The sequence below is a fragment of the Acanthochromis polyacanthus genome, chromosome 19, assembly GCF_021347895.1.
Source record: "Acanthochromis polyacanthus isolate Apoly-LR-REF ecotype Palm Island chromosome 19, KAUST_Apoly_ChrSc, whole genome shotgun sequence".
In the NCBI taxonomy this organism is placed as follows: Eukaryota; Metazoa; Chordata; class Actinopteri; family Pomacentridae; genus Acanthochromis; species Acanthochromis polyacanthus.
The window spans coordinates 16,983,874-17,010,906 of NC_067131.1; the positions used below are offsets into that span (position 1 = coordinate 16,983,874).

Here is a 27,033-nt window from a genome sequence, read left to right on the forward strand (position 1 = left end):
GATCCCATTGGGGATGGTCTGACAAACAAGCCTTTCTATAGGTCTTATGCAGATGCACATACACAGACCCTTCCCTCTTGGGAACATGCTCTACCTGCCCAGCCGTCTTACGCAGACTAATGAACAATGCTCTAAATCGGATTACGTTTTATCATCTCTTTGTACTGGCATGGCAGTGATTAAGAGTCAGGGGGAGTGGCATGAGAGGGCAAATGAGGAGTTTAAGGGGAGACAGACACACAAAGCAACCACATGGTCTGACGCTAGCGCACATGCATGCATATTCACTATCTGCATAGCTCCAGAGACAAGTTTCCATCCTGTTAATACAGTGCCAGATCAATACTACCCTAATATCTACCAGGAGCCTTATCACAAGAGTCACCTTGTTCATTAGCCAAGATTAGTACTGTGGATCTGCCCCAGATTATCCTCTTGGCCCTGCCATTGTAAACCTTGATTGCAATTTAGACAAAATTAGGATCCGACGTTGGCCATTGATCTTTGGTTTAGCAGCCATCACAATGCCTTGTTTTTTTTGTGCGCGAAATACCTCTGGGTGTGGAATATTGATTTCTGCGTTGTCCAGAATTTGTATGGAATAAAAACTGGATTGGTTAATGTATCCACAGATAACTTTGCACTATATTTTGGCTCACTTTGTTTTGCAATTGTATACTTCAGACTAAACAGAAACCTTGATTTTTACAAGATAGAAAGATCAGGTTTTCTAAAGACAAAAGTAGGCGCTAAATATTTTTGTCTATCAACAATAAAATTATACACAATCCATGTGGACACTCTTTTACTCAGCTGACATTTTGGTTTCTCTGCTCTCTTCTTTGACCTCTCAGGAGCAGCCAGCACAAGCTAACATCTCCAACATCTGCACTGGGCTGGAGATTCTCTGCTTCCTGTTGACAGTGCTGCAGTCTCCAGCCATCCTGGCCCACTTCAAGCCTCTCCAGCGAGGCATTGCTGCATGCATGACCTGCGGCAACACCAAAGTCCTGCGGGCTGTCCACTCCCTCCTTTCTCGCCTCATGAGCATCTTCCCCACTGAGCCTAGTAAGTTGGCAATGCTATATCCTTAATTCAGTCTGGAACTTAAACCAGGTAGACTCTGGAAAACACTGAGAGTTCTCAGCGAAATTGTCCACTCCCTGCTGTGTTCATTAAAGAAACGCCACCTCATCTGTGCCTTTGACCTGTTGATTGATGCGTTCATTTTTGTGTTTGTCACGTACTAAAAGCAAAGGATTGGTTTAGATGTTCTGTTCATTACTTTATTTCCCTAGGCACGTCAACTGTGGCCTCTAAGTATGAGGAGTTGGAGTGTCTGTATGCTGCTGTGGGCAAGGTCATCTATGAGGGACTTACCAACTATGAAAAAGCCACAAGCAACACAAACCCCACACAGCTCTTTGGTAAGAACAACTCTTATTTATTTGTTTCTAACCCCTTGTTTTCTGTTTTCCTCACTTTGTTGCTTATAAACCCTGCCATTCATTACAAAAAAAATAAAAAAATAGTCGCACTCCCTCTCTTTTCCCTACAAAGCCAAGCGGCCTTTCAGTCACTTTTAGCAATTAAGCCAGTGAGTGGGTCGTTAAAATGCAAGCCGATGGGCCCTGCTGCTCAAGCTAACATCTGGTCTGTTTAAACGGAGGCCACAGTCCAGCGGTTTGGGAAAGATTGTCTTGGGAAGGATTTCTGCTTTCGGCCACTCTCCCTGTACAAACATTACTGTTATCCAGCCAGATGTCAGAGAGTATTTATGGCAAATGCTTAGATCAAAGCTTATTTCAAGGAGACTGTTACTTGATTTTTTTTCTCTTTCTTTTATTTGAGATATACAGTTGATATACAGTCAAATGTAGGGAGTCCAAGTTGACAAATGGCTATTGAAAAGCAGTCTAAAGGTAACGTGACTTTATCCAGTTTTCCAAAATTACACTTGTGGTCAATAAAAAGCTTTTGGTACCCTGGTGTTCCAGTGAGGTAGTGCTGATGTGATGCATCCGTCTGGCCAAGGGGGTGACATTTTAACATTTGTCTCCCCTCCGGAGAGCTGCAACAGAGAGGGACATTACTCATTCTTATTCCTGCCTCTGTGATGCTCAAAGAAAGACTTTTCATGCTATGTGAATGAACACAAGCGAACTGCAAGTGTGTGTCCTCTACATCATAGAGGCTGAGGTTTTTGTTAGGTTATTTTCCTCCTGTCATCCTCCTCTACTTCTCTTTATTTGTCTTGCAGGAACACTGATGATCCTGAAATCAGCCTGCAGCTACAATGCCAGCTACATTGACCGCCTCATCTCAGTGTTCATGCGTTCACTACAGAAGATGGTGCGGGAACACCTGAGCCCCCAGCAGGCGAACCCAGGGGTCACTGAAACCAGCACAGGTACAGACATGGACATGTAGAGAGTGGGAACCAGTCTCAGTTATGAGCATTTTAACCGATATGGTAATAAAACAGAGTGATCACATATAAACACACATGGAAACAGGCTATGATAAAGGATGTGTAGTATACTGTACATATTCATTGGCTTTTAAAGGGTCAACTGTAAATGTCCACTGCATATGCAAAATGCGAGACTTTATGAGACTGTTACACTTAAATTTCCTTCAGTAAACACAGCTTGCAAGGCAGATTGTGTATTAGAGACCAACATATTTGAACATGCTCCCAAACCAAGAACAGGATTTCATTAAAGTAGCATTAATTTAACATGAAAATATCCAGCTGAGACACAGAAAAACTTTGGATAAAGTTTAGTTTAGATGGCTATGGGTGCTTCAGCTTGAGCAGCCATGGTTTGCTTTTTGGGGTTTTGCCTTTCCTTCAGTGTGTTATAGAGCTACTTTTCTTTGTTAATGTGGATGATATTTTCTTACAAAACACTGCCAAGCAGGTAAGGAGCATGCTTCATTTGAAGTTCAAGCTTTTCTTCCATTTCTTATTTACGTCAGTAGGTAAGACGGTTGTGTAATGCCTGCCAAACAGCTATTTTGGCATACCTTCAAACAAAAAAAATGACCAGCTTCCTCGCAGTACACCATTATTCCCTAACAAGACCCTCCATTACTACATCTACATGCTTATCCTTATACATCAGGGGCTACAGTAATAAACCAATGTTGAGGAATTAACATTTTCTGAACATTAAAATATGTAAAAATATTGTTGTAGACCCTAAAACGACAATTTTATACCTGTAAATGTGCATAACATGGATGTCTTTGCACAATATATTTGACAATTAGAGGAGCAAATATTGGCTGGACATTTACACAACAGACCTAATGCCACTGTCAGCAGCTAACTGATTCCACAGCCAAGCCCGGTCCACAATCCCTCCCCCTTTCCCTATCTGTTCCTGCATGACTCAAAATTGAACCCAGATCTTGAGTTCACAGCACCTCAGTTGTCATTGGAGCTCAAAGACCAGTCGACTATGCACCAGACATCAACTACTGTTTCAGCTGAACTTATTCTCCCGGGCGACAGTTGGGTCTGGCTGACATTATCAGGAGGGCTAGTGTCCATAATTCCCCCAGCCCTTACCTCAACAAGGGGTTGACTGTATGTGAGGTGGACACAGCACACACACATACACACTCACATGGTGACCTTCCTCAGACTCAGTTAGAGCTCAGATATCCCATGTATCTCAACAGTACCTTGCTCCATACAAAGGCTGTATCAAAAGTTCAATATCAATGGCCTCAGCTGTGTTCTCAATAGCTGCCGTGGTCAGGGTAGATCCACTTTGTCGATAGTCTAGTTTCACAGGGAATGTTTCTCAGCTCTGGTTCCCAGTCTGTGTTGTCTCCTGTTCTCTCTGTGTATAAACAGATGGTCACCTTGTGCTGTTTTGCTGTGGGTTTGAAAGTATAGTCACCGTTTGACATAGAACCTTCTGATAACTTGTTCATCGGTTAGTGTAAAGAGGAGAGTACAACAAATTTAGCATTGTTTGTTTATGTACATTAGGTTGTTTAGTTTTCCCATAATTGTTCTAACATTTTCATGATTTTCTGTTCGTTTTCTTCTTTGAGCTTGACTTCACCAGGTTTAGAGAAGTCAGGCAGTACATAATTCCTGTTACGACTCTTTAGAGGGGAGGTAATGGCTGTAAGATGCTATCAGAGCTTTAAATGGGCCCCTAATGACTGTATCGGGAAGTACAGACATTAACCCTCCACCATGAACAGCTATAGTCACTAAGACCAAAGGCTATCTGACCAGTGAGGCCTATGCCTCTAAAGATTATTCATGTTTTAGTAACCCAATAAGCTTAACTCAAGTAGTTCCTTCCTGATTGTATTGAAACCGTTTAGTTTCATGTTGGCTGCTGGCACTATTAAGAAAAATGGATGCAGCTCTTTGATTTTAGAATGTGATATTTCTTAGCTCAGATGGCAGATTCATTTTTTCAAAAATAGAAACAATAATTTATCTACAGATATCACCAGCAATCTTAAAATTGCCAATTTTGTTTGCTATGTTTGTGGTCACTAGTTTGTCTCTGCTCCGTTTTTGACTCTGGTCCTGTCTGTACTCACAGTGACCAGTGAGCTGGTGATGCTCAGTCTTGACCTGGTGAAGACGCGATTGTCCGTCATGAGCATGGAAATGAGGAAGAACTTCATCCAGGTCATCCTCACTTCCCTGATTGAGAAGTCGCCTGACCCCAAAATCCTTCGCGCTGTCGTCAAGATTGTGGAGGAGTGGGTGAAGAACAACTCCCCCATGGCTGCCAACCAGGTAAGATGGGGGATTTTCTCTACGAGTCAGTTCGTCTCTGAAACTGTATAAAGAAATACAAAAAAATGTGTACAAACAAATGGCAATGCATGATTCAGCAGATTATAGTGTTATTTCTTTGACAGCAGCAGGTGTGAATTGAGAACTGACTCAGCAAAGTTTTAAAAGGTATAAAACCTTTGGACAAACAAGCAAGCGAAGCACATTTTCTAAATCCAGCGAGGTTAACATTAGCATAATACGCACAAAAGTGTCTTTGGTCTTCATTTTCTGCTAAGCTCTAGGTGGACAGTGAAGTGCAGTTACAAGGAAAACACTGATTGTTTTTTGTTCTGTTTTCTTCCGGACGGTCTTTGTCATTATTACAGCACCTTTTCCGGTAACTTATCCCTTTTCCTCCCAGATGCCAAACCTGCGTGAGAAGTCCATCTTGCTGGTGAAGATGATGACCTACATAGAAAAGCGTTTCCCTGATGAACTTGAGTTAAACGCCCAGTTCCTGGACCTCGTTAATTACGTCTACAGGTAATTACCGCAATTCGTCACATGGCCAAATGACCATGCCGCCCTTGCATCCATCTTAACAGGGAGGGATGAAGGTCGGGAGGTTGAGGCGGGGAAAGACACGGGAGGTTGGGTCAGAAAGCAAAGGAAAATAAAGATGAAGAGGAGGAGATTTGAAGCATTAGCAGTGTATCGTTCATCTTTTCTTTTTTTTCTTTTTTTTAAAGATGGAAGCAAAGGTATGGGAAGATAGATCATTAAAGATCGAGATGATTAGAATCAGTTGGTGGTACACAGGAGCTGAGGAACTAATTAGTAGTTATTGTAGCTGTAGATTGAAGGAGGGTGGCAATCCAAAGAAGGGGTCAGAGAGACAGCAGGTAGTGATAGAGATGGATAATGTGCCAGGGCCTTTCGCAGGGCTACAGCATTATCAGGATTCAGTCCGCTCATGACAGGACACCCAGCAGGTGGGGGTCAGAGGGGAGAGACTGTCTTTCTGCCTCCTATTCATCAAACCCTGGCTCTCATTGTTTTTCCATCTTCCACACGTACACATTTAATCAGCCAAATGCACACCGTATCCCCAGCCCGCCCCACCCAATCGTCTCTTCATGTCAGAAGATTTAAGACGAGCAGTAAAGCCGTGATGGACAGCAAGTAATGATAATGGAGTGATAAAGCAGCTGTGCCAGCGCAAAACGTGATTAGGGGGACGGCGCAAATACAGGCAATATACAGCTGTGGTAGCCCTGCCTTTGTTGTCCCTTTTATTCCACCTTCCCTGTCTCCTTCTGTCTGGTGACTGGTTCCCATGAAGCCCATTCAGTTCAGCAGGATGATGTAGAATTAATGGTATTTGTTATTAAAATGTTGCGTTGTTTTGTTGGAGCGTTAACTACTCCAGCCGTGTGACCTGCTCTCTCCACAAGTCATGGCGCAGCTCTTTAAACATGCATGGAGTTCCTTTTGTGCTTTAAATACATCTGGAATCTTACCTGTCTCCTGTATTTCTTAATAACATCTTAACCTTAAGCAATATTGATCAATTGTGTTTTGCTAGTTAATCGTAAGTATAAATTTCGTCGACAGTTACACAGCAATACCAGAACCATTTGAACTGTCAGTACTGATGATGACTGTCATACTCTTTAATTTTGCAGTATTTCTTTTAGATTTTTTGACAGTTACTGTAATAATCAAGTGATTCCTTCAGATATTTTCTAAATATTTCATGTCCTTGCTCTTCAAAATTTAATTTCCTTGTTCAAGGAAAAATAAATATCAAAATGATATTTACTAATTTAGCTAATTCACACATAGCCTTGCACTGCCAGACCTTTCTGCAGAACTGACTGGTCCGATTGCACCTGTATCGTTCTGCTGTAGGGGAAAATTACTTTGGCTCGATTGTGTGGAACAAAGTTGCATGGATGCTTTACTGCTCGGTGTAAACCCTTGGCAAAAGTTTCAGTGTGGTTTAATATCCTTTCTTCTGATGTTGTTTTGGAACTGAAATGGACGTGAGCTCTATCTAAGAAAAGTTATGTGAATCACATATTCAGGGATGAGAGCCTTTCAGGAAGTGACATCACGTCCAAGTTGGAGCCAGCCTTCCTGTCCGGACTTCGCTGCACTCAACCACTGATCAGAGCCAAGTTTTTCGAGGTGTTTGATGCATCCATGAAGCGTCGTGTCTATGAGAGGCTACTCTACATCTGCTGTTCTCAGAACTGGGAGGCCATGGGCAGCCACTTCTGGATCAAACAGTGCATAGAGGTAAAGAGTGCTGCCTCTGATCTTACAATAAACTTTTTAAGCCTTTTTTCCTGCATTGTTGACATAGAACAAGGCTTTCCTTTGTTCAGATCTTTTTAGCTTCATTTATTGTCTTGTCATGCCAGTTGCTTGTCACTTACCTTTAGCAATCTTCTGTTTTGCATTTCGCACCTGGTGGTGTGGTTGGTAGTTGTTGCTGGCAGTTTGCGAACGAAACACCATTATCGGCACCAGCTGCCAGGGATCCATGCTGCCGTCCATCACGAACGTCATCAACCTGGCTGACAGCCATGACCGCGCCGCCTTTGCCATGGCAACGCACGTCAAGCAGGAACCGCGTGAGAGGGAAAACAGTGAGACCAAGGAGGAGGTGGGACACAGACAGACACACAGACACCTCATAATGTGTTTCACATGAATTTAGCCCATGGAGAGTGTGTTACATGCTTTGGATCTAAGAAAGATCAAAACGCTGCTTTTTGACTGGTTTGTCTGAATGAATTTGTCTGTTCCTGTCTCTCAACCATTACCTGAAAGCTTTTGTTTTTTAATTTCATAAGAAGCACCGTTTTGTCCAACGTAAATGCTAAATATTAAAGCTCTGCCAAAAGACAAATATTCCCTTTTGCACTGACAGGATGTGGAGATTGACATAGAATTAGCACCTGGTGACCAAACAGCCATTCCCAAGACTAAGGAGCAGGCTGAGAGAGACACAGGCAACCAGCTGCACATGCTCACCAACCGCCATGACAAGTTCCTTGACTCATTACGGGAGGTCAAGGTAAGGTTGTTCCCTTTGGAGCCAGCATGTGCTCTGTTCTTCATTTTGAGGGGCTGGTGAAACTGATTAGATTTTGACAAAGCTTGGGGGAAATTACTCTGACCCAGGAGTAACTACCGGCGGTACAAAGGCAATATTTTATGTATTGAATTCATTATATTTTTTTAAAACATTTTCAGAACCCAATGCGCTGTTCAGTTTTATTCTAGTTATAAAAATTAAGAACAAATTTTGGCATTGGCATAATTCAATTAGAATTAACCACCCAGTAGGATTGTAAATCAGCGGTACTCTTGAGTCCTGAAGACAAGCATTAAGAACCACTGCCCTGCTGAGTCAGCAGCCAGTAACTGTAATTTTCTCTACTCGGTGTTAGACGGGGGCACTACTGAATGCCCTGGTCCAGCTCTGTCACATCTCCACACCGCTGGCTGAAAGGACCTGGGTTCAGCTCTTTCCACGTCTCTGGAAGATCCTTTCCGACAGACAGCAGCACGTAAGTATAATTTGCTGTCGTTTATCTTATATCCTCCAGCATAGAAAAACACAATGATAGTTGCGGTTATCTGTGTGACCAAGTCATTATATTTTTAAATACACTGAATATTCAACAAGAGAAGAAATGCATGCTCCTTGCCTAAGGATTTTTAAGGCAAGTGCATGCACCTTTTAGGGGAAATATGTGATGTGATTTATGTATGGTTCTTCTCACTATTTTAAAATCTAAAATGACAGACAGACATGCACCTGTTTCTACTCGCCGTACCCAGTATTTTTCTTTTGTTTTCTTTTAGTCATATCATTTTCTGTATCTTATCGAATAATGAAAGCAAGCAGGCTGTGTTTCTGGCCATCATCATTTCTGTCTCAAAACATGCAGTTCTGCTTAATGAGGACTGATTCATTTATGCTAAATATGGAAATAAGAAAGCTGAGGGGGGAAAGCTGTAATGAGTTTAACGAACCAGATGCATATAGAGTACTTTGAGACTCGTTCAAAGGTCCCGATTTAATGTGATTGAACTCTTAAACATCTGAAAGATGCAGTCACTGTAAGATTCAAACTAATATTTTCTTCCTGTGACAGGCGTAAAGTCACAAATATGTCACATGTGCTTATTCCGATGCCTGTATTAGCTCTGCATTTCATGCCACCATTGCATCAATTTGTGGTGAAAATAGAGTGATTACTGCAATTCAAGCCTTATGTATATCTCTGGCTTGACTGTAACATGGAAATGATAGAAAACCATATTCTCCTTTAGAAGGAATTTGATTACATATTGGCTTTCTCCACCACCAGTCTAATTAAAGTGACCATCAAGGCATAAATTACTTCATGCTGTCAACGAGCAGTGAAAATTATATTCATTACCAAAACATCAGTGTGTGTCAGTCATGATATTCTCTGCAAATGTGGGTGTTCTGAGAGGCTCCTTGTAACCATGGGCAGTTCAAACTAACTTATAATACATTTTCACAGATTTTGTATTGCCTTGAATTCCAGCAAATATGCTAAAAAAACTTGATTGATTTTTAAATATAACAAAGACAAAACTTCCAAGTAGAACTGTCTATAATAATTAATGTTAGTATTGCAATATTAATATTTTCCAGTGTTGACTATTTATAGTGTATGTCAAATCACAACTCTGCACTTGTTTCTAAATTTTTTTAAAGGAAGGTGGACCACAAATAACTTGTTGATCATGTTTCTTGTGGTTGGAATACCCAGGAGGACTGTATACAGTTCGTCTTCGTCCTCTCTCAATTCTCTTACCTGTTATTTCTACCTCTCTTTTCCGGTTTCTTAACAGCTCTCTCTTACTGGAAAATGACATCATGTTGCATCCCGTATGTGCAACAGAATGCCTTTATCAATATGCCATATGAGGCCACTGCTGCTGAAGCAAAATTGTGTGGTTGAAGATCCCTCTTTCTCTCCCCTCCAGGCTTTGTCTGGAGAAATGAGTCCTTTTCTGTGCAGTGGCAGCCACCAGGCCCAAAGGGACTGTCAGCCCAGTGCCCTGAACTGTTTTGTGGAAGCCATGTCCCAGTGTGTGCCTCCTATTCCCATCCGCCCCTGCGTGCTGAAGTACTTGGGAAAGACACATAACCTCTGGCTACGTTCGACTCTCATGCTGGAGCAGCAGGCCTTTGAAAAAGGTCTCAGCCTGCACAGTAAACCTAAACAGAGCACAGAGTTCTACGAACAGGAGAGCATCACACCACCTCAACAGGTAGTGTATTTTGATTTAAGATTGAAGTTGGTGGGACTTGTTTTTTTATAGTTTCCAGTAATATTTAATATCTTGACAGCTGATTGTGTTCATACAAGCTAGGAATTTGTCAGGAAACAAAAACACGATAGATCACTATGTGACTAAAGATCTTTCATAGTTATCTACTAATGCTACTGTTCCTTTTATTCATCATTCGTCCCCATTGTGGAGAGTCGAGAGTTTTATATGTTTCGTGTCCTGCAGCCTCATGTTTAAAGTTGGAAAATCTACCTTTTATCCTGCTTGAACTAGACTCATTAACAAATCTACTCGCTTTAAATTTACAGTTAAATTGCTGTATATTTTCCAAACTGCCATCCACATTTCGTTCTACTTCAACATAGGAGATTTTGGACTCCCTCGCGGAGCTCTACTCTCTACTTCAAGAGGAGGATATGTGGGCAGGCTTGTGGCAGAAGAGGTGCAAGTTCCCAGAGACCGCTACAGCCATTGCCTACGAACAGCATGGCTTCTTTGAGCAGGTTAGAGACGGCTTCAAGTAGACCCACTGGACACTTTAAAATTTATGCATGTTAGTATATACCCAATTATCAATTTACTAGGTTCCCCCGTTAAAGCTAATGCAGTGTAATGCAACAGTCCTGTAAATAAACCCCACTTTCACAAAGATGTTTATACAACTTTATGGTCAATTTGGAGGCAGTAGTTTGTGGTGTTGTTATAATATATTGCATTTTATAGAAAGATGTTTGTAATGTTTTGACATACTAATATATTGTTTCCCCCAAAGAGCCTGTTGTAAAAATCTAACCCCTTGTCTTTTCAGGCCCAGGAAAGCTATGAAAAAGCAATGGAGAAGGCTAGAAAAGAGCATGAGAGGAGCAACGTCTCCCCAGCCATTTTCCCTGAGTACCAGCTCTGGGAGGATCACTGGATACGGTAAGATTTGCAGAGCATAAGCGTGTAGATATCTATTCCTTTATCGTACACACATTTCATTTCATTTATCACACCAATAATAGAGCAGGGCATTCAGGAGTCAACCACATGGGTTTCTGTACATGCTGCAGAATTGCACTTTGCTTCTATCAATCTGCACATGCAAACCTTCATACTATGTAGAGTGTGGACAACAAAGAATGCTTTCTTCATCATATATCTGAAGTAAACAGTCTCGGATGACCACCACGCCTCACTGTAGAGCCAAATGAGACATCTATTTTTTAATTTGAATATTTCAACGTTTAACTACCTGCACTTCACTGTAATACTCTTAAGCACTTTGAATTATCTTGGACATGAAGGGTGCTGTACAAATGAACTTGCCTTGCCTTTTAAAAATATTATATTACATACAGTTCAACATTAAGTGTATTTTGCCTCCAATATTTGATGTAGTGACACAATCCATAGGAATGAGATGAAAAAGCATATATGCAAATGTTTAGAAAATGTAAAATGTTTTTTAATGGACAAAACAATAATCAGCAGATGTTTGACCAGATAAAGCTAATACTTTGTCCGCCCACAGTGGTACTTCTGACAATAACACGCTGTCAGTTGGACTAATGAAAAGGTTACATTTATCGCTAAAGTCTTAACTACAATGGCTGCACCTTTAAAAGCATAAGCTATTGAAGCGTTCCTAAGCTTCTCATCTCCTTCTGTCCCCAGCTGTTCCAAGGAATTGAACCAGTGGGAACCATTGACCGAATATGGCCAGTCTAAAGGCCACTCGAATCCTTACCTGGTGCTGGAATGTGCTTGGAGGGTTTCCAACTGGGCCGCCATGAAGGAGGCTCTGGTACAGGTGAGAAGTGCACAATCACCATGTAAAAAAAATGCATGCATGTACATGTACTGTATCTGCACGCATTCAAACACTTTCTTTTTTTTTTTTTTTGCGGTATCCCAAAGTTCCTGTAAACCCCAACAGCTTGAGAGAAAATGGAAATTAGAACCACAAGTGCTCACTAACACAATCACAGACACAGCAGAGCCTTAAGGCGGGCACCCAGGGAGCCAGAGAGACTCGACTAAACTTTCTTTATTGTATTCCTGCTTTCCTGTACAATGCTGTATATTAAGCCCAGGCCTTGTGTTAGTGCAAAGTATAGTAACTTGATATTGTGCTGTCCGTCCCCTCCATAACCCCCACACCTTTGAGGAGAATGAGAGAGTCGGCCGTAAAGCTGTAGAAATGCATTTCAGCTGCTTGGTCCATGAATTTATTGCCCTCATGTTTCCTAAAACAAAGTGTAGATGGGTGGCGAGCGTGTGATAGCACGTGACGTATAACAAATACTCCTACTTTGCTCTTTCAAGGAGACTTGGAACCAATCCATTGAGCCGCTCTGTCCTAAGGTGACATCTAATTAAATTGTCTGGATGGCAACACCAACTCCACTATATCCCTTCCTCCTTGTTTCATTCCTTTCTTCCTCCGTGTACTCATTTCTCTTTCTTTTGTCTTTTACTTTCCCAGCTTCTCTCCTTTACTTGGGCTTCTTTCTGGTATTGCTGCCACCTCCGCTTTCACTTCCACCTCCATCTTTTCGTCCCCTCGCTCCGTAGCAGCTAATATTTACGACAGCTGCACGCGTGAATAATTACCTCAGCATCTGCTGCAGGGTGATTTGTTTTATGGTAGAGGAGAGGAGCAAGGCGCTCAGTTGCCTGCCTGCCTGCCCACTGCTCACCAGCTCAGAGGCAAAGTCCAAATGTCCCTGCTTTCAATTAAAGCTGGCTCTTGATAAGGGCGGCCCTGTCTCCGGGATATTCATCAAGCGTCACCTCTGATAAGTGCGCTTTGACCGATCACTGTAATTTTCTCCAGCATTGGAAGAGCCTACACAAATACACACCTATGCTTTCTCACTCTCAAACTCTTTTCGCTCCCTTTTGGCCTTCTCTTTTTCCGTGTTACTCCCTCTCACTTACTTTCAGACACACAAGAGCAAACCACAGGTGTGACGTAGGAAGCTCCCCACGGCTATTATTTGTTTAGTTTCAGTGCACTCAGCGTTTTAATCAATAGCAGGGCCTTTTCCGCTCCTCTACCTCCATGTCAGACTCGTCAGGTTTATTAGTCATTAGTACAAAAGTCCTGCTGAAACCATTCAGAAAATGAATCGGAAACAAGATTGTTGTGTATTTGTCTAAGTACTAAATTATGCAAGGAAAATGTCATGGGCCCTTTCCCCTCGGATGTTTTCATTTAATTAAAACTGCACACTCAGAGCACTGTGAAGAGTGTGCGTTATTCTGCTCGACACCATTGGGACAAACACATGCGGAAAAACAACACAGCACATACATCAGCAGTGTCAGTTTCAGGAGAGTCTGCCACCAGTTCCAAACTTATTGAAGTGTTGTGTATATCTGCTTCACGTTCAAAACACAGATGTAAAACTTGGTGAGCACGATTGCTGCGTCATTAAAGCTGGAGTAGGCAGTAATTTCTTTGTCGTTGGTAAAAATTCCAAACTAACCTGGCAGCACATTGCACTCCAAGTGGTAAGAGAGGAAAATAGACTTCCATGCCCCCTTCTGTCTCTGTTTTCGGGCTTTAGAAAATCTAGCTAGTGATGGGAGATTTCAGCCAATCACAGGGCTTTTTACTGAGCAGAGGAGACTGTGTACCCAGATAGATGGATAGATATTCATCCTTGTGGCGCAGCAAGTTAGACTGGGGACTTTGCCCAGGGCAGTGATGCTTGAATCCTGTCAAGAAACAAGTTAATCTCTTTTTTTTTTTAATTCCAGCATTTTCATTTTTCTAATTTTATGTTGTTTCCCTTTGCCTTTTGTCATTTCTGCTGACTGCAGCTTTAAGTCAGGCCAAGCAAGTTATTTATGATAGCCTGTGAATTATGTATGTATTGAGTTAGAGTTATTTTACATGCAACAGTGCATGCTGTGCATGAAAAGGCAGTCAGGCTTAACACTGACTGATCATTCCATTTTCTCCATAGTAGCATTGTCGGTAAATGCAATTGGGAAAAAAAGATATCTGTATGCTTGCCTTATATATAATATGTTGGGGAGACCGTTTTCAATTCATTTAGCATTTTATCTAGTCGTGCTGCTGGTATGGATTTTGCAGGAAAAGTGGTTGATTGCCCCACGACATAAAAAAAGGAACATGAAGATGTTTGATGGAGTGTAAACACAAGTAAAGCTCGGGTTTTAAGAAGACAGCAGATGGTAGAATGTTGCATTTACACTCCTCAGGTGAACGACGAGGAAAACAAAGCGAGGCTCCCCTTTTTACCAGCAGCAGCGTTTTATCTTAATATCAATCACAAGCATTAAGTCTACTGCTGCTGAGACTGAACAGTTGTCTCATCTGTTGATTATAAGTGAACCACAGGATGACAGTTAATTTGAAAGAAAAATAAAGAAATAATTGCTTAATAAGTATTCTTTAAAAAAAAAAAAAAGTTAACCAAAAGACATGTCACTTTTCAAAAATTACTAGTAACTAAATTTGGCAGCCAGTGTTCTGTTGCTACTATGGACATGTGCTTAACAATAAAAATGGATTCACCATGTGTATTTCAAGGTGGAGCTGAGCTGTCCCAAGGAGATGGCTTGGAAGGTGAACATGCACCGTGGCTACCTGGCCATCTGCAACCCAGAGGAGCAGCAGCTCAACTTTATCGAGCGGCTGGTGGAGATGGCGTCCAGCCTGGCCATCCGTGAGTGGAGGAGGTTGCCTCACATCGTTTCCCACGTGCACACGCCACTGCTGCAGGTCAGTATCCAAAATGCATGAGGAGTTTTTCTATTAAAGGGCTGCTTTTCGACTGACGCATCAAGCAGGAGTTAGTGAAGGGAAGTCAGTTTATTGTGATAAGCACTTGAAGAGATGCATGTCACGAGATCATCAGTAGCCCTGAGACATTGTGCTGTTGAGTAACGCTGATAACAGCTTCTATCTCCCTCTCTCGCTCCATTTTGTAAAATTGAGATAGATGATTAAAAAAAACCCGAAACCCTTTAAGCCTCTTTGATTTCACCACAAGAGATTACAATAGACGGGGCAAAGATGAAAAAAGGAGAATAAAGAAAGGCGGCGGACTTTGGCGATAAAAATTGAAAAAGGTGGAGAGTGAACAGAATGGGGGGGGGACACGGAAAAGAAAGAGAGAGAGAAGAAGAAGGGCGAAGAAAGAGTTAGTTCAGAATGACTGTAATTACTTCCCTGCCATCAGATACTATTTGATTAAATACCTGCAGTAGAATTACATTTACATGATGAATGGGATGGTCTGGATGAAGGTTAGAAATGGGCCATCAGCTGATATTAACAGATAATTGTGAAAAATATTGTACTGCCTAATTTATTTTGTTTTGGGAGATTTCATTTCAGAGTGGGGGGGGGGGTCTTCAGCACAGCTCTGATTCACTACATTTATCTTTTCAAAATGGGTATTTTAATTGTCTGACTATGTTCTTTGTTATTGCGTGAATGTGTGTGTGTGTGTGTGTGTGTGTGTGTGTGTGTGTGTGTGTGTGTGTGTGTGTGTGTGTGTGCACGTGCGCGTGCGTGTGCGCGCGCATATGTGCAGTCCAATTATTTACCCTAGCTGAGGGAAAACAAGCTATTTATTCCTCTACTCAGCCAAGCAGCCTGTTGTAAATCTCCATTCCAAACTCTATATCTCAAATTCACGACTCCGTGAGCCTTGCAGACTGAGAAGCCCAGACTCTGCAAATACAGCAGGGTTCAAATACCATTTGAATCAAGTTATCATCAAATCCCCGCTCTCAGCAGTGACTGACGATCAATGGATTATCACCCACACTATCGATTATGAGGGTTGGCATTAATATTGATTGATGAGTAGTTATAATGGAATGATTGATTATATGTTCACAAAGCTGCTTTGGGCCAATCAATGAGGCTTCTTTTCAGAGAATGAGATAGAAGCCCTCGCTTATCATTCTCACATTTTCCCATCTACTTGTCTTTTTTTTTTGTGCCGCGTCGGAGTAGATTAGCTATTGAAGTAATGTAGGAAGACATAATGATTTTCCCGGCAAAATTATTTTGGTGGCATAAAAAACCATACACTGTGTCTGATGTAAAAATTGTATGTTTTTGTTCCTGTAGCACATTTGCTATATTCAGGATCACAAATTTCAAATGCAAATGAAATAGTATTAAAAATTGATGATAATGTTTTGCCACATAATAGGCATTACATATTTTTTAAAGCATCACTGTTCTTCTGAGCTGTATTAGAAATCGGCAGGCCTTGCTGTACTCAGAGGTAAATGTATTTGATCACTTTGATCTGTCTTGTCTGGGGGCACTTTCAGCCCCTGGGATTGTTGAATACGAGTCTTAGAGGAGAGGAGCTTCAACATTGTCTTTTGTCTTCTGTCGCAAAAAGTAGAAGTCCTCTTTTTCTTGCTCTTTCAGTCAGTGCCTTTTACCTTGTCCTTATGTCTTTTTACTCTCCTGCTTTTATCTTGTAGACTCAGTCTTTTTGACATTAATGCAGCAGTCTCATGTTCTGTCACTTTCTTGCCATCACCTTTCTTCTTGTTCCTTCCATCGACAGATTAAGGGGTGACTGTTATGCTGTGTGTGTGTGTGTGTGGGGGGGGGGGGGGAGGATTCCCTTAGAGGGAGTGATCGATACAAAGATGCTGTGATTAATCACCTTTATACACTGATGATACATTTCTATCATGATGACAGTGGAGCTGTCTAGGATCACATTGCCCCCCTTCACATATGCAAGAGGGGTCACTAAATGGTTCGATGGGTATAAAAATAATGGGATTCTTGTGCTGTGGCCTTCACAGCCACCAGATAACTTTAATCATATGAAAATATTAGTGCTTTCCACAACTAATGAGGGAATGTATTTTGGGAGAATGGTTTCATGTCACCAGTGGAGTTCCAGAGATTCAGTGCCAAGGTGCATTGAAGTTGGTCTGGCAGAATATGATGGCCCAACGCTTTGCCAAGACTCTTTATGTTGGTTCTTCCTTAAATTTGCTTCCCGTCTGTATATGCTGATACACATGTCCCCTGCCATCTTTCTAAAAAATTATCTACAACCTTATGTTCAAACAATCTGTTTTTACTTTGACAATTTAATAATGTATTCTACGTTTTTCTGATCCTCATTTATCTTTCTTTTCATTACTTTTACTGAAACATTTAGATATGTTCTACTTCACTGTGCTATACACCAAATGCAGAAGAAAACAATTAAACACAGAAAAGCAATGAGGCAGAAATGCACAAGGCCTTTATTAATGGCTCACTGCACACTAAAAAAGACTTCAAATTGCATGTCAAAACGCCCTAAAGCAGGCAACGCTTAAAAATGTGCTTGGATCTGGAGCATCAACAGAACGTGAAAAGGAAGGGAAAAAAAACTATTTATATGAGATTTCTTAAACTTTAAATAAGTCACCAAACAATGGTGGACGGCAGATGGACACAATGTGTGTTATGCAAAACAAACTGTGCAGGAAATGTGGACTGCAGCTTACATTTGTTTAGATATGTAGACAAAATATTAACAAGATTAAGTTCAGCTGGTATGCTGTCTGGACTAAATCTTTAGTGCAGACTGTTTAGCAGGCCTTGCTATACAAAATTGCAACTCAATTAAACAAGCTGGTCACTGCAAACAGCATTTTGGTTTTGTGTTCTGCCTCAGACTGGCTAAGTTCCATGCACAACAAAATTGAATTAATTAATTTAAACTTAAAGAGGAAAGTTAGTATGGCAAATATAGTTGTAAATGCTAAATGAAAGATTTTTTTTTAAAAAAGGGGGGGAGAGCAGATTTTCAATTATCATATGTTTTCCCAGGCGGCCCAGCAGATCATTGAGTTGCAAGAAGCGGCTCAAATTAATGCAGGGCTTCAGCCAGCCAACCTGGGCCGCAACACCAGCCTCCATGACATGAAGACTGTGGTGAAAACCTGGAGGAATCGACTGCCCATTGTTTCTGATGACCTGTCCCACTGGAGCAGCATATTCATGTGGCGCCAACACCACTACCAAGGTATGACATACACTCCGACAGCGCTGCCTCTAAATTTGACACCAGTTATGTTGAAATGTACTATATTTTTAGCCATTGTGTTACAAGATCTCATAGTCAGGCCGCCACACTCTCAGATTGCTGCTTTGGTATCCGCTAGTTCCAGGAACGGGTCTTCTTTAAAAGGCCACGATGTGCAGAACCCCCTCAGGGTCTCTGTACATTTCCAAATGTCAGCTCGCCAAAGCACTCTCTCTCTCACTGCAGGACATAACACACACACACACACACACACACACACACACACACACACACATGTTTACCTTGCTCAGTGCTCAGCTCTCTCCCGCGGTGACTTTGAAACCATTCAGAGAGGCAGCCACTGCAAAATGTGATGTCTCAAGCAACTTGAGCTCCAACTTTGACTGTGAGACGCTGAAATAATGATAGCGCTGGTTCTGCAGCACCATGCCAATAAAATCCACTTCATTTATACATGACAGCCTTCAAACTTAAAGTGAAATGGAATTTTCTTGATGAAATTCATCGCCATGGCTCATTTACTGTTCAATACGTTTAGTGTCCCCAGTGCCCTCCTGCGTTATGACAGCAGAGCTTGCAGAGTGCTAGAAGATCCCCACTTTTCAAACTGCTCTAAGCTCCCCTATTTTTGCTTACTTTGCCATCTGTAGCTCCTATATATGGAGTAATGCCATGTTCATGACTGTTTTATCTCTGTCCACAGCCATAGTGACAGCGTACGAGACGAACACACAGCATGATCCAAACAACAACAATGCCATGTTGGGAGTTCATGCCTCAGCTTCTGCTATAATTCAGTATGGAAAGATCGCCCGCAAACAGGTACTGGTTCAGGCTCATAAAGTGCTTTTTCCCCTCTTTTTTTATTCTGATGAATGTAAATTAATAAACAACATTAAGTTCAGCGTCTGTCGTTCTCAAACTTCTTTAAATTACTCACGTTCTATAACCACATTATGCTCTTGTTTGCCCAGGGGTTGGTGAATGTGGCTCTGGATATTCTGAGTCGTATTCACACCATCCCTACAGTGCCCATTGTTGACTGCTTCCAGAAGATCAGACAGCAGGTCAAGTGTTACCTCCAACTTGCTGGTGTTATGGGCAAGAATGAATGCATGCAGGTGAGATGGAAGATATGACATGTATCACACCGCAGAATCTTTTTATGTATTTGTTCTTTCTCTTTAATATAAACACATTATGTGCGCCTAGTGTGATTTAAGTACTTGAGTTGATTTCTGTCAGCCGTGGCTGTAGGCATAGTTAAGGGTACTTTGTGTGGGAAAAGTAGTCAGAGCAAGAAGTGTTTGGGGTGGCTCTAGGTGACAAGTTATAGCGGTGAGACTTATAAGGGAGTGTAACTCAGGAGCTTGCTCTGAAGCCCGTGGAGTGCTCTGATTAATAGAAGCAGTTCAACACACCACAAGTCATTAAAAGTGCCAGTAGACACTCTTCTCTCCCCTTCTTTCTCTCTTCTATCTCATCTCTGGTTCTCTCCGTCTCTTTCTCCTGCTACACATCGTTTGTCACAGCAGTACATAGGGGACACCTAATCAGAGGCTCACCATAATGGAAGTTTAGTTCCCTTAACACCTCTTTTCTTACTTCGTAACGAACAGTGAGCAGTTTGTTTTTCACCTTTGATTATAGTCCTGTTTTAAACAGAATACCATTCTTTTCGATTCACCCCTCCTGCGCTTTTGTTTTAAGTTAAACTTCTGTTGTCTTCATCTCTATTCGTTAGGGCTTGGAGGTGATAGAGTCAACCAACCTGAAGTACTTCACCAAGGAGATGACGGCTGAGTTCTACGCTCTAAAGGGAATGTTCCTCGCTCAAATCAACAAGTACGTCTAGCAGCTGTTCTCTCTTACAACCTTTGAACTTTACACATGCATTGTCCCTCTCTATCCAACTTTACATTTGCTGTTTTCACCTTTTCCAGCTTTCTGTATTGTTTTAGCGCCTAAATATATCTTTCCTTTATTCATTATCACATTGTTCTGAAACTGTGTCAGTGGTCCCTTAACTCTGTGTGGGTGTTTCATTCTGCCAATACATAGCAGTCATGTTTACTTCTCGCCTCGAGATAACGCACCTCTAAGGTTATGTTGCGTGCTAAACCATGGGACATGGCTTCGATGTGATGTGCGTCTTCAGGTTGTGACAGTGTCAGTAATTTGTTTCGAGCTGCAGGGTTTGCCTGTGGAGCATATGCCTGCTGTTTTCATGCTTTGCCGATCCTTGCATACCCTGAGCCACACTCTGAAACACCTCTTCCCCTTCAGCTCCCCCTTTTCGCCCATCATCTATGACGTGACATGGCGTCCTGAGGGGTGAAAGACAAATTGAGGAAGGCTTATTAAATGTATATGCAGCTCAATAATTAACTCAGGGCAATTTGCAGGAATCTCTGGGATCAGCAGAACTTGCCTCCACCTCAGCAGGGTTTATTACAATCATTAAGTTTCCCCTACACCGGGGAGAATTAACAGTGGAGCGGGGGTTTTGGGGTTCAGAGATTCTTGTGTATGTGTATGTGTGTGTGTGTGCATGTGCAACCACATGTGCTAAGGATTTTTGGGATCATTCAATTAAACGGGTGTCAGAGATTTGACAGCCTGTTGGGTGCCTGTGCTCCTGTTGAGCTGGGTAGTAGAAACTGTTAATGTACTTTAACACTCGCAAAGTGACTAAGGAAACCCCATTAAGTATTACTGGAGGGTCTTTGGCTCTGACTCCCATAGCAATCAAGCTCCCATTTTTTAATCACATGCCAAAATGCCTTTTATAATAACACATTTTAATTGATTGGCTTGGGAGACATTACACTGTGAGTAAGTGGGAGAGTAGTTTGGAAGCAGTCCTAAAATGGTGGTCCATTTACTAACTGCAGCTCAGTAAGAGTTTTCCATTGACAGGCCCGTCTCCTTGTTTTGACTGCAGGGTAGTGCGTCTTAGGGTGCCTCTTGCATCTTATTTATTAATCAGAGGCTGAAAGGTGTGTAAAAATTATGCAGACTGCGTGCCAACGAGTGGTTAGAAGCCGCTTGGCGTGGAGAAAATAGCTGATGATTTAGAATATATTTCCCTGTCAGCATAAATGGTGCAGTCAAAACTTGGGTCTCCTGCCAGATTTCACCTGTCTATTTCTTCGCCTGCTATTTAGCAATTTCTAAATCGAATACGTGTGTGTATGTGACTGCTAGGTTTCCGGGGGTTGCTAGGGGATAAAAGCTCGGAGGCATTCTCACGTTTATTAGCACAGATTAGCTGTAGCGAAGCCGTTTGTGCTCAGCGCCTCATCAAGACGCCCCCCCACCCCCAGTTCATGCCATTGATTTTTTTTTCGTGAAAACATTAATGTTAAAACTTCTATGAAGTTCCTGAGACCTTGCAAAGACCTAAAGCTCTACTCCATATACTTTTTAGTTATGAATTTTTGAAGTTTGGCCTTCCTTGCTAAGTTTCATCATTTGGGGGATTTTTTGTGTGTGTGTGTGTGTTCCAAGCCTCTTCATTTTCTTCTTTTTTGCTGGATTGTGCTGAAGTTTGTACTGAACTCCCAAGAAATCCCCAGAATAGTTTGAAACTAAAATAAATAAAGCAGTTGCTGTATTGTTTTTTAATGCTACAGGTTGATGGTGGCAGAAAATAGAACAGAAAAGCTTGATGCTGCAAAATAAGGTGCAGTCAGCTAACGTATTATGATATATATTTGGTCCAGACACATGGAACAAGATGACTTCCCCTTTTGCACAACAAGCTAAGTCATTACAAGCTGCAATTTCCAAATTTTCGGAACTCCTTGAAAAACAGGCTCAAATGGAATTACACAGAGATAGACTACCTTAAAGCCAATATTGTGCAAATACCTGCTTATGAAAAGGAACAGCTCAATGTAATGTCACAGCCAGTGAAAAGTAACACCTTGCTATTTTTCAAAAAATGATTCAATGTTTCAGGAGTAATGTAACATTGTTTGCATTTTTTTTATACATCTGCAATGAATAGTGACATTTTTCCATAAAAATGTTTCTAGGAAATTAATTTTACTTGGGAAAATATGCAATCAAGATGGCTTAAGAAAAGTGGAATAGAATGACAGGATCACAAAAAGGATGTAGTTTGGCTCTGAGGGCCACATTTCAAAAGTTCCTATCTAAAATATCTATTTTGAGTAGAACTTCAGGATTTGAATTCCATAGATGTTTTCACATTTTATCTTCTACTTAAATCCTTGATAAGAAATGGGAGGTCTGCGTGAGTTTGTGTGGAATAACCCACACGTCATCTAGTATTAAATGGGCTTATCTGCTCACTCTGGTAGGGTGGGGTCTAACTCGTATTGCATTACAACTCAGTGAAACCTTGGTGACTTTAATTCATGCTGGCTTAATTGCTTACTCAATAATGCCAAGGGGAAAGACCTTGAAGATTACATGGTGTTTATCAATGTGTAGTCCATAATTCAGGATATGATCACATAATCTGTTTCTTCCATGCGTCACCTTTATTCTTTTTTTTTTGTTCTATTACCCTTCATCCTGTCTCCAAACAGGTGTTTCATCCATCTCTTTGTAGCCCTCCTTCCTGTCTTCGGTATTTTCCCCATTTTGTATCTTTTTTTACCCTTCTGATTTCCCTTTCAGTTAATCCTTTTTCCCTTGCTTTCCCCCAGCTATGTTCCTTCACTAACCTGCCCTTGACACTTGTGTTACACATAGTCTTGCCTTACTCTGTAACATTCTTGACTCATTTTTCTTTGTTCTAGGTCAGAGGAGGCCAACAAGGCCTTTTCAGCAGCAGTACAGATGCATGATGTCCTGGTGAAAGCTTGGGCCATGTGGGGGGACTACCTGGAGAACATCTTTGTCAAAGACAGGCAGCTCCACTTGGGAGTCTCTGCCATTACCTGCTACCTCCACGCCTGCCGCCACCAAAATGAGAGCAAGTCTCGCAAGTACCTAGCAAAGGTGAGAAGGGAACCGGGTGATTTGTGTGATCATGCAGGTTCAAGTGTGATGGGCAAGATCTGAAGTTTCCCTGTTAAATATTGTCCTCTGTTGTTGATCAGTCGTGTGAAAATGTTTTGTTTGTTTTGAAACCAGCAACCTCCCTGGTCCTGTCACACGTTTCTAGAAAACCAATAGCCTCAATCGGGCCTTTTTGCAGAGAGGGTCACTTTTAATTCCCTAGTTTCCTGACCTCATCTAGCCCATATATTATTGGTTCTGATGAGAGGAAAGGCATTCTTTTTCCCCCTCTCAGACTCTGCTACAGTTACAAGCAGAGAGTAGTAATTTGATCGATTACAGTCTAGCGGTAGACAGTGTGGATGGGTTCCCGCAGTAGATCGATGGTGAAGTGAAGGCCATCCTCTGGCACTGGGGGTTAACAGGCTAATGGCTTCCCCCGACACTCCAATCTCATGACCCTCTACATGGGCCGACCTTTCTGTAACAGCCAGACCATTTCTACCACACTTACCAGCTTAGTAAGCCCTGTGTGAGAGATAAAGAGAAGGATTCCTTACTAACAAGCATCCCATCTTCTTACATACACAACTGTTTCAATGCTGCCCCTCCAGAAGTTAACACAGAATCCAGATACCTCTGTGTCAGACTGGATGAATAATATATGGTCTTGCCTTGTCTGGTGTTAGCATCGGGCATTACTGTCATCAGTTTTAATAAAGGCTTTTACCAGCTTCACATCCATATTAGATGTTTTTCTAGTGACCCACCCCCAAGTATTGTGCTGCCAAACTGGGTTGGCAGTGCTTAGTCCTGATGGATGAAGTGAGATGACCAGTCATTATCAGTAATTATACACAATCTGTGTACTCGGTTTGGCTTGCTAAAGAGAGCCTGGGGGGTTGAGTGGGGTTAATGTCTTCATCATAATGTAGATGCACACACAGACACACCGGGGGAGGAGAGATCACCTCCGCATTGGCTCGGCTTTGATCATAGCAAACATTGCCAAGATGTACTCGTATTTTGCTCTGCAACCCGCCTCAAGCTGTGAACAGAGCCAGGGAAGCAGCAACGGTCTGATCAGTGATAGAGACCTTACCCCCTTGCTACTTGGTGTCTTACAGTAGTTACATTATTGTGAAATATATGGAGTATTTTAATATGAGCGCATTGGCAGAAAAAAGGAGTGATACTTTAAATTTGTTGTTTGTTTCTTTGTTTGTTCCTGTTTTGCATCTCCACCTTTCTTCAACCTCCTCCCTCCCTTCTTACATGCTTTGTGTTGTTTTTCATCCACAGGTGCTGTGGCTGCTCAGCTTTGATGACAAGAACACTCTGGCGGATGCTGTGGACAAGTACTGTATTGGAGTCCCGCCTATCCAGTGGTTGGCATGGATACCTCAGCTCCTGACCTGCCTGGTTGGGTCAGAAGGAAAACCTCTACTTAACCTAATCAGCCAGGTGAGGCATTTCCAAAATTTCCATTGCCATATCTACATTCGTGTTTGTGGTTTAAGCAAATTTTCGTGGTTTGCTATCAAATTTATATGAATGAAAACATCTTTCAAACAGCTTTGTTAAATAATCTCAAAGGTGGAGGCTGTGATTCTGGAGAAAGATTATTGTTTTCTAGCCTATTTTATCTTATCTAGCTTATTTTACCATCCTTCTTACTCCTACTGCCCTCTTTGCCACCACCTCCCCTCCCTTTCTCCCTGTTTTGTGCACCTGCAGCACACACTAAGGCTATGTGCGAAAATTGGAATTTGCACAGAGAGCAGACAGCTAGCAGACTGTATGGAGATAATTGCTGAATTTGACAACAAAGTGTGTTGGATCACAAATGCACACTCCACCTTTAACATCATCTTCCGTGTCATGCCTGGATGTCTGCTGCACCCATCAATCATATTTTTCCTTGGCTTCTTTCATCCATTTGGAGCCGCACATCTGGCTGGTGTGTTAGCATCAGGCCTCACGCACATCCTTGTAATCAAGATAAATGAACTGCGTTCATGCCAAAGTGGACTCTCCCCTGCTTTCTATTTACCAAATTAGGCATTCAGATTTTTTCACTGTCCCTTTTTACAGCAATTTATTGGCTTTCACCAGTCTCTGGTGAATTGGTTTTTAAATTATTTGTTCAAGAAATGATTATAAAGTTAATATTGTACGCATCCGCACTGCGGGAACAGAGCTAGTAATTAAACCGAGGACTAATTTGCTTTGCTTAATGGAGTATTATTTCCGCACAATTTGAAGAGGGTGATCTTCAAAGAGTAGTGTGCTATAACAAACAGCCATTCTCTCAGCAGAGCAGGAATATTGTATAGAGGATATGACAGAACATGTGAAGGAAGATAAAGAGAAGAGAGTAAAGAAACAAGCTTTTAAAATATAAGTTGGTAGTGTATAAGATAGATGTATTATCATGAAAAGAAAAAACAACAGAAGTGAAATCTTTCTACTTGTTAGCATGCACAGAAAGAGGAAACATGTCACCGATGGTTGGCTGGTTGGTCCATTAAAAAGGTGACTTGATGCAAGTTAGCTGTTAAATATGAGCACAGCAGGAGACACATACTAGATCATTTGCAATTATGTTTTTGATGTGGTATTGATTTTTTTTTATCTGTCTTAAAGGCATTAGAACACAACACATAGTTCTTACAAGGTCCCAACATGTGAGCTTTTAGTTGCAGTCGAGTCATTTAAACAAGTCTTTGCTCTTTGTGTACTTAAGACAGGCTGTCAGTGTGTGACCATATAGATTTTCATTCTGTGAAGATCCAGACCTTTCCTTTGGTCTGCCTTGTCTTCCTTTAAATGACTAAAGGGTGAAAGGTTGACACCCTTTTCTTCGCTGCCCTTTTTATGTTAAAAAAACACATTTTAATGCATGGCATTCTTTATCTTTCTCACTCGCCTGAATTATTTAGAGTTTCTCTGCGGCGGCGGGATGTTTAAAAAAACGTATGTTGAAATATTGATGAAGGTGAGGAGAAGAGCGCCTGGGGGCAGGCGGGAAGATGAATCAGAAGTTAGCAGAGAATCTCAGCACCCCTTCCCACACACACTCCCACCCTCCCTCGTTGCCTCTGCCTTGTCTGTCGTGTACCCTCTTCCCCTCAGCCCACCCCAGCTTCGCCAAAATATGACATTCCTTATCTTCCCATTAGCGTGGTGATCTCTGGTTCCTCCTCTTCCTCTCTGCCTTCCTTCCTCTTTCATCTTTAATGCAGCTGTTAGCTGCCACTTAGATCTCCCTCTTCTAGTTACTCCTGACTTCTCCTCACTTCTCATCTTCATTGTGTATTTTTCATTTTAAATCTCTCTCTTCTTTGTTTTAAGCACTGCGAAAAGAAGAATAAAAATTACACTGGATGTGGAATGTGTCAAATTTGGAAATATTAGACATCTCTTTGGCTGTGTATTAAGAGTTGGTGAATGCTGTATATGTCCATGTTGTCCAGATGTGTACATGGCTTCCATACATGTGTTTACTTGAGGACGAGGATAACAGCTGCTTATTAAGATTTTTTTTTGTTGTGTCTTTTTGTGCCAGAGGCATTGTTTGGATGGATGTACTTGGTCACAAAAGAGCAGTTGAAGTCGTTGATGATGACTGAATGTGCTTAGATCACCATTGAGAAATGGAATGTGTCTTCCTAGATAGTAGTTCAGTTTAGTCATCGTTGTCATTCTTCCCTTTAGTAGTTCATCCAGGCTGCCTATGCGTAGACCTAGAACAGAAGCAGTCTTTCACCAGTTAGTTAATCCTGTCTCTCGCCTGCCTTGCTGCTGTCTTTACAGCACACCACTGCTGCCTGACTGATGATGTAGAGTTGTGAGTTACATGCCTTTAGGGAGTTGAGATTCTTGAAGAATTTGAGACCTGCCCAGATC

At 41.7% G+C, this 27,033-nt stretch overlaps 1 protein-coding gene across 3 annotated transcripts in view; it reads left to right on the forward strand.

Annotated features, from left to right (window-relative positions):
• Positions 1-27,033, forward strand: part of trrap (transformation/transcription domain-associated protein) — a 90,717-nt gene that overhangs the window by 43,392 nt on the left and 20,292 nt on the right. For all 3 annotated transcript variants that reach the window (XM_051939411.1, XM_022204907.2, XM_022204908.2), the window contains 20 exons: positions 855-1,068; positions 1,299-1,427; positions 2,261-2,410; positions 4,581-4,780; positions 5,184-5,305; positions 6,850-7,063; positions 7,254-7,433; positions 7,701-7,847; positions 8,224-8,343; positions 9,800-10,087; positions 10,474-10,611; positions 10,917-11,029; positions 11,765-11,900; positions 14,655-14,846; positions 17,934-18,129; positions 18,854-18,972; positions 19,125-19,271; positions 19,895-19,995; positions 22,923-23,124; positions 24,427-24,588. In XM_051939411.1, the coding sequence (XP_051795371.1) occupies positions 855-1,068; positions 1,299-1,427; positions 2,261-2,410; positions 4,581-4,780; positions 5,184-5,305; positions 6,850-7,063; positions 7,254-7,433; positions 7,701-7,847; positions 8,224-8,343; positions 9,800-10,087; positions 10,474-10,611; positions 10,917-11,029; positions 11,765-11,900; positions 14,655-14,846; positions 17,934-18,129; positions 18,854-18,972; positions 19,125-19,271; positions 19,895-19,995; positions 22,923-23,124; positions 24,427-24,588 (3,270 nt within the window). The remainder of the gene's footprint in view (positions 1-854; positions 1,069-1,298; positions 1,428-2,260; positions 2,411-4,580; positions 4,781-5,183; positions 5,306-6,849; positions 7,064-7,253; positions 7,434-7,700; positions 7,848-8,223; positions 8,344-9,799; positions 10,088-10,473; positions 10,612-10,916; positions 11,030-11,764; positions 11,901-14,654; positions 14,847-17,933; positions 18,130-18,853; positions 18,973-19,124; positions 19,272-19,894; positions 19,996-22,922; positions 23,125-24,426; positions 24,589-27,033) is intronic.